We start from the raw sequence: 7,999 nt of genomic DNA on the forward strand, positions 1-7,999 counted from the left end.
TTAGTTTCTATTCCTTGGTGTATATAGTAAGGTTTTTAACGGGTGGTGCCTCCACCATGCCGGCATGCGGAGGCACCACAGCGTTCGCTTTATATTCACTGGAAATGGTAAGTCTTCGGGAATGTCAAGACTGGACTTTTCAAGAAAATTAATCAGACACTGAAGTTTCGGACAGATTATCTAAATTGTATCCTCACCCTGCCCTTCAACCGAGGATACGATGTGAGCTTTACCACCGGCGACCTGTTAAAAAAATTCTGGACACGATACAAAAATGCAAAGAACCAGTTTTCAGCGTTTGACGTTGAGAAACTGACTGACAACTCCCTGAAAACGGTGATTGTCAGGATGTTCAATGAGACTGTCAAGGCTGAAGACATCTGTATGTGGCTGGGTAGATGCTGCACGGTGAAGGGCCAGGCTGTGACGGTGCGGGATGTGGACGGCATCTGGAACTGCGCTTGACGGGTCCCCATTAAACAGTGGGAAGACCCCCAAGGCTTCCAGGGCCTGAAACATCTCCCATCCATGATGGTCCTGGGGGAGAACCGAGGCTGCATTCATTATCAGGGTCAACCGAAACTCTGCCGTAAGTGTGGTGAACACGGTCATCTGGCCGAAACTTGAGAACTTTTTGTGGTAAGTGTAGAGAAGTGGGACACACTTTTGATGAGTACGAATGGGCGGAAATGTAACCTGTGTGGTGAACAAGATCGTCTTTTCAGAGACTGTCCCAAATCTTTCGCAAATAAACTGAAAAAGGCAAAAGAAGCAGAACAAGCGGACAGGATAAACGAGGAAATTGAAGCCGTTGGTCTGGAAAATTCAAATCTCCCATCGGCTCCTCTGATTGGAGGAGAGGAGGGGAAGGAAGCAACCCCCCCAGACCGAAACATCCAGTGATGGAGGGGGAAATGCAGACTGAAGGCGGAGCTAGCGATGATTCTCAGGAAATGGAGTCTGACAGCAGCGAGGATGCCCCCCTCCTTGACCCCCAGCTGGCTAAGAGGTCGGCATCGGAGTCTCCCTCTGACCTGACCAACACGGTGGAGAAGAGAGGAAGACTTGAGAACCTCTTCGGTTCCTTCGGAGAGGAGACCAGGTTCTTCCTCTTTTCAACATGCTGCTCAGCAATCAACCCCGGAGGACCCACTGAAGGTACCGGCTTTAGAAAAACGTCCGAAACCGAGAGTCCGAAGGGGGAACGGAGCTCCGGCCCGACCTGCACCACCATGCGGGGTCGAGGAAGAGCTCTGTTCACAGGGCAGTCTCTGAGCCCATTTTTAATCTGGTTTAAACGGTTTTAATCCTTTAAAATGTCTTACCTGTTTTTAGTCATTATACTCATGACTCTCACCTTCTCAACCATCAATGTTAGAAGTGTGAAGTCGCGAGTTAGAGCCCAGAGTGTTTTATCCTTTTTAAGTTCTGTACAGTCCGATTTGTTTTTACTACAATGTGCCTCCCGTTTTTAAAAACTTACACCCGGTGGCAGGATCTGTGGCCGCGACCGTCCATATGGAGCGGCTCCAATGAAAATAAAAACGACGGCGTGGCCATTTTAATAAACCATCCGCACATCTTGGTGCAGGGGAGCGTCGTGGTGAGGGAGGGACGAGCACTTTTAGCAAATCTGACTCAGGATTTTAACCTCTTAAATATTTATGGTTTTAATGCACAATTTTACGGACCATGGAAAAATAGTGAAAAAATAGGACAACAGTTTCAGGTGACCCAAGAAGAACAGAACATTTTAGGGGTTAAATTTGATCAAAATGACGTAGAGTAAAACAAAGACTAGGATTCTGGACAATGCGAAACTTAACAATGGAGGGAAAGATTTTAACAGTGAAAGCAGTGATTTTACCAGTGTTTTTACTAACCAGTTCTGTTTTTATTCCCCTAGGAGAGTGTTTTTACAGCTGCAACGGGACATTTTTTACTTCATCTGGGACTCCAAATGGGAGAGACTAAATCGTGAAACAATGACGAAACCCAAAGAGAGAGGAGGGAAAGGAGTCCCAGACCTGAACCTGTTTTTAGGCAGCCATTACACCAGCACTCATTTTAAACAAGCCATGGACATTTTTAACGATCCAAAAACAAATGCAATGAACAGATTCTGGTTTGGGTCATACCTGCGGAAACTGAAACTTTTAAAGAGTGATTTTAGAAAACCAGTAGTTTTTAACCTCCCACCAGCTTTTATACAGAAGTTTTTACAGCATTTTAAACTGGAAGGAAAGGAGATCGGGATTTTAACTATCGTTTTATTGTCTCTGTCGTGCAGGACCGGGAACCAGTGATTCCTGTCTGGAGACGCCACCACAGTTTGGCGCAATGTGGGCCATCCCGTCCTTCCGAACAAACTCCAGGACCTGTCATGGATGGTGGCTCATGAGATCCTCCCGGTCAGAGCCGTCATGCACTCCCGCGGCATGTCGGCGACGTCCATCTGCCCCCGACCCGGTTGTGGCGCGCCGGAGTCGGTGAGGCACCTGCTGTGGGAGTGCAGCGCTGCCAGGGACCTGTGGGCAAAGGCMGGCTCCTTGCAATTCCCATACTTRCCAGCAGGGGAGGTCCTTGATCCACAGCTAGTGCTGTACGGGGTGAGCCACCAGAAAATGGTGAAGAAGGACTTTGCGGAGATGTGGCTCACCCTGGCCACCATCAAAGACGCCATATGGACCTCCAGAAACCTGCTGGTAAGCAGGCGCAGGCAGATGCCCCCCGTGGCTGTGATCCGCATGGCGGCAGCAAGAAGAGGAGCCATCAGAGCTGCAGGTGGCGCGCCAAGGACACAGCCACAAAGAAGAATCGCCAGCGCCTCCATGGACGAAGGAGCCGGCGCTCCACGGACAGAGGACCCAGCAGCGGCGGCCTGGCCCTCCGGGTGAGGCAGGAGGGAGGGAGCAGCAGGGGGGGGGTTCTCCTCTGAGCCCCAGCGCCGTTTGGAAGGACGGGACGGCCCAGAACTTCGTAAGGAGTCACCCCGGTCCCGCTCAACTTTTAACATACAGAGTTTGGTTTTAACATCCTCGTCCGTATCTTCTTTTAGTTGGAAATGATTCAATAAATTGTATTTTATTTTTTGCAAATGTATAAATGTGTAATGTCATAAAATGTTCCAAGTAACAACAAAGTTTTTCAAAAGAAATCTGTTCTGATCTGATGCGTCCCCTACCCGGGGACCATATTTTAAATTGATTTTTGGAGCAGGGGGATGGAATAGGGGCTTGCTCCGTCCACTCCACGCATCGACCCGGTTGGGGTTGGGGTTAGGGATGGGGTTGGGGTTATGTGTCAGGGTAGCCTAGCCTTAACAAAAGCTCACGAAACTTTCATAGTTCTACAATGTGAAAACGCAGTTTACATGTTAACATATTAAGACACAGTTTCCTTTAACAGTTCAGGGGGTGCACCGGTCCTGGAGGTACTGCAATACCAGGTCGATGCGTGGAGTGGACGGAGCAAGCCCCTATTCCATCTCCCTGCTCCAAAAATCAATTTAATATATGGTCCCCGGGTAGGGGACGTATCAGATATTAAACTGATAAGAACAGATACTACACTTGATCTTAGCCAAAAGGCCGAGAAGCGATAACCTATTTAACTGGGGAGGTAACCATTTCAACCTCGAACATTGTGTTTTGACTCACGGTTCAAAAACTTTATTTTTCTTTAAGCTCTAACAGAAACAAATGTATTCGTGTATTTATTATATTGTGTTCCGGTAGGTTTAATGTTGATAATTCAGCTTATTTAGCTCTTTTGGGGACTAAATAAGCCCACAAAAGGAAAATATCCGMGKTTWCAGCTGATCACGTGGTTTATTGTGTCATCCAATAGGAAGCAGAGAAGCAAAAAACGATTCCTAATAAATGTTTTTCACATATACTGTAAATAATGTATGWACTTAACTTTTACTGTTTAGTTGTAGTTAGCTAAGTAAAGTTTATCAGCAGCTATATTAAGGTTACGACATACAAATTCATTGATATATAATGTTAAATAATATAATTGATCCAGAAACTTGTAACACAGTGCCCACTAGTGGCGAGGAGAGGCAACTGGAGCTATTCATACTTTGCTCTTTCTGGACCATAGACATGGAGCGGGTCGGCCCGTTACTGCGATACGTAACAGCGTCCGCCATATTGAATGTGGAATATGTGCCAGTAAGCTAATACAAGTGAATGGACCGAACTTTATAAAGTGCCGTTTTAAGTTAATTCCTGCCATTGACACATTTTCTCTCACACATCAATATATTTGGCAATCAAAGAAATTACTAAAGACAGAGGTTCTAACTTTTGATGTGATTATTTAATTGTTTTGGGGCATTTCTGAATAAAGAGCACAATGTTTTGATAGAAATGATTCTGATCATTTTTATATTGAAATTGATGAACAGACACACTTTTACAGCGTTTTATTAAAGAATATATTTACATAATTCCATAATTTAATGTACATTTAACATTTCAAGACAAGAAACAAATAATTTTCCCGTATTTATTTTATTGAGAAATTACTTGATTTATAAATCAGTCATTATCAAACATTAAACTACATATTTTTCTTACTTTTTTCCAGAGAAAAAAATATTTATTACAGTTTGTCAACTCTGCTATTGACAGCAAATAGTGAAAATAATTCTAACAGAGTAAATTATTTTTATTTCATTACAAAAGCTACATTAATACACTAATACTTCAGATTGAGATATTTAAAAATACACAAAAAGTGAAAGAATAAAACATGTATTTATTATACTGGGAACACTGGTCACAGGCTTCAGTCTGCTGGTCACACTGGGAGAACTCAATGACTTCTGAGACGTCCTGGTTCACAGGCTAAAGCCAAGAAGAAAAGAGAAATTATCCAAAAGAGTAATAGAAAATACATAAATGTTTCCTTCACAATCAGAAAAAGACATTTTCAGCATGTTGGGCTCTGACTCGTAGCATCTTTATAGCTAAACACCGACATGGTGAAGCTGAGCTGGAAACAGACTGAAGACCAGCAGCTCCAGCTCTGATCCTGACTGATCTTTACTCACTAAATCTTCTGGTTTTTAATTCACTTCTCCTCTAAATTAACTTCTCCTCTAACAGCGCTCCATGAGGTTTCTCATCAGCTCTCTCTCATTAGAAAACAGGATGAAACGTTAGCTGCTATGCTAACAATCAGTGGTTATTTCGGGCCAATTTAGCTACAAGAAAATATTTTCCGGTTGTTTGGAAGCGAATTTCTGGCTGTAAAGTAAAGTAATTCTGATCTTTCATCTTTACCTGGGGAAGGTAATCCTCATGAATCCAGTTTGTTTCGTAAAACGGTTGAAACAAGTCCACACAGCCCAGGACTTAAGGAGCTCCGATCGCCCTGCTGCCACATAGAAGATGGCGGACGCTTCTACGTACGACTCAGCCTCCATGAGGCGTCTACGTATTGATGTCTATGTTCTGTACTACATACAAACCTGTTAATAATTTGCTAAATATTCCCAGAACTTCTTAAAAACCTTTATAGCCAGCCCAGAAGTAAACTGCACACCACCCAACACGCTCCCAACCAACACCCCGAGAAATTAAAACTTTTACTACAACTGTAAAATCCAGATGACATACGTGATCGTATGAATTTCACAGCTGATTATTTAGTTTTAATTTTCATTAAAGGTAAAGGTAATTTTATTTAAAAGCGGTGATAGTAGTTAATATTAAACATTTAATTTTTTTTATTCTTTGTTTTAAAACCGGTGTTTTGTTATTTTGATCAGGCATCCTAATGGGCAGCTCCAGGGACTGTGATTACCCGGCAGGCCTTGGGTCCTGTCTTTTCCTCCATCTTTGTGGACTGTTCGCAGGTAAGTGTGTATCTGTCCGATTAAAGCTGAAAATCAGCCACATATTGGTCTGCCTGCTTTAAATACTCACTCCTCTAGAGAGGGAAGACTGTCCTCTGTCATTCGGGGTGTTTATGTCAGCTGCGGGATCTCCGATGGCGGAGATTTAAATCCGATAGTAGAGCTAACAGAAATTAGCTTAGCCGAGTACGACTCAGCCGCTCCGCCTCAGGGGGACTTAGCAGCTATTAACCGCATTCTGAGCGAGCGGAGGGGTCTCGGGTCTTCAGAGTAGATTCGGGGTCTGTTTGTGTCACAAAGGCTCAGTTTTATTGCCGAACTTCGTTATAAATCGGTAAAGCCCCGGTCTAACCGTACGCCCTGACGTTCAGCTACCCCACGTTTCTGCTCGTTCTGTTGGGTTCAATTCCGCTATAATCTGGGTAAATGCTAGAAAATGAGCAGCCGAATTTACCTCCAGTCAGTTTCGGTTCGAGTGGATCCTCATTTGAAACGAGCTCAGTTTCCAAATCATAGCAGCCCGGAATAAACGATCAAACAGCCCAGAGCGGAGGGAGGTTTAGCATTAGCTTCAGATTAGAGATGCTGCAGAACATCTGGAGGTTCTGCAGGGTCAAGACGGGTTTTCAGATCAGATGACATCCAGCTCTGTGTCTGCATCTCCATGATTTGCTCTAATGTGTGTGTGTGTGTGTGTGTGTTTGCAGGTGAACTCACCTGAAGAGGACAAACGATGCCTGGAAGGTGAGTTCTCTGGTCTCGTTTTTTTCCTGTAGGGTCTGAATGAAAATCTAACTTTTTTTCTAAAGATTCCCTCATTTTTCTGCCGAGGTTTAATAATTTAAAAGAAATTCATGAACTGGTGTTAGTTTGTGGGTTATGATGTGTCAAATGAGCCGTTGACCTCTGACCCTCAGACTTTGGAGTAAGGCCATCTTCACCGGCTACAAGCGTGGCCTGCGGAACCAGCGCGAGCACACGGCGCTGCTGAAGCTGGAGGGCTGCTACAGTCGGGATGAGGTCGACTTCTACCTGGGCAAACGTTGCGCCTACGTCTACAAGGCCAAGAAGTGAGCGCTGCCGCCCGCATCATGACGCAGCCACCGCCGCCTCAGCTCAAACTGTGTGTGTGTGCAGGAACACAGTGACGCCCGGTGGGAAGCCCAACAAGACCAGAGTGATCTGGGGGAAGGTGACCCGCGCCCACGGCAACAGCGGCATGGTCAGAGCCAAGTTCAGCAGCAACCTGCCGGCCAAGGCCATCGGACACCGAATCCGGGTGGTGAGTTCTGCTGCGGTTCTGTTCTGGTTCTGATCAGACTTCAGGTTCTGTCTGGTTCAGGTGGAGTCGTTTATTAGTTGGGATGACGCGGTTCCAAAACTCGCTCTACACCAGCAGCCTTGACATTCACCACAGAAGAGCTGAGCGATAAGTTGGATCAGGATTTATTGTAACAACGATGATAAATAGTTTTTATCTCTTTGGTTTCAGTTAACTGTAGGACTTTCATGGCCATCGTAGCTCCACAAACGCAGCTGTTGGAAAACATCCCTGTGTGTAACCAGCTTCTTTAGGCCTCCAGGTGCATCAAGGTGTGATTTATGTCACTGAACTGCTCACATGTCCTCAGATGGTCTCGGATATTTATTACAAAATAGTAAATCTAACAATCCCAATGATATAAACTGTTTTGTATTATCAGGATGATTTTTAATGTTTCATCGTGTGAACAAACTTATTCACGTGATTTTAAATTTGCAATCATGTTTTTTCCACATCAGTAGAATATGAACAGTTTTCTGCACTTAACGCAGCTGCTGCAGCGATTTGGTTCACATTTTCACTTTTCAATCCAGAAACCAATTTTTCTATTCATACTATTTATAGCAGGGGGTCCAAAGTGGGTCCTGGACGTTTTAGTTCTCTCCCTGGTCGTAGTAAAACCTTTTCAGTTTGTTCCTCTTGGGCCTCTAACGAGCCATTACTCGATCCAGGTGCGTTAAACCAGGGAGAGACCAAACCATGCAGGATGCCGGGCCTCCTGGACCCACTTTGGAACCTCCAGGACCCACTTTGGGCCTCCTGGACCCACTTTGGAACCTCCAGGACCCACTTTGGGCCTCCTGGAC

At 44.8% G+C, this 7,999-nt stretch overlaps 1 protein-coding gene and 1 long non-coding RNA gene across 2 annotated transcripts in view; one reads left to right on the plus strand and one right to left on the minus strand.

Moving 5' to 3' along the window:
- The first annotated feature begins 6,503 nt into the window (after positions 1 to 6,503).
- The window catches only part of rpl35a (ribosomal protein L35a), a 3,102-nt gene continuing 1,606 nt past the window's right edge, over positions 6,504 to 7,999 (plus strand). The window contains exons 1-3 of the mRNA XM_008426764.1: positions 6,504 to 6,613; positions 6,787 to 6,939; positions 7,007 to 7,151. Of these exons, the coding sequence (XP_008424986.1) occupies positions 6,603 to 6,613; positions 6,787 to 6,939; positions 7,007 to 7,151 (309 nt within the window). The 5' untranslated portion in view covers positions 6,504 to 6,602. The remainder of the gene's footprint in view (positions 6,614 to 6,786; positions 6,940 to 7,006; positions 7,152 to 7,999) is intronic.
- Positions 7,158 to 7,999, minus strand: part of LOC103475271 (uncharacterized) — a 12,810-nt gene continuing 11,968 nt past the window's right edge. Inside the window, exon 4 of the long non-coding RNA XR_535315.2 lies at positions 7,158 to 7,970. This is a non-coding gene — a long non-coding RNA (uncharacterized LOC103475271). The remainder of the gene's footprint in view (positions 7,971 to 7,999) is intronic.

The sequence above is a fragment of the Poecilia reticulata genome, linkage group LG13 (genome assembly GCF_000633615.1).
Source record: "Poecilia reticulata strain Guanapo linkage group LG13, Guppy_female_1.0+MT, whole genome shotgun sequence".
Lineage (NCBI taxonomy): Eukaryota > Metazoa > Chordata > Actinopteri > Cyprinodontiformes > Poeciliidae > Poecilia > Poecilia reticulata.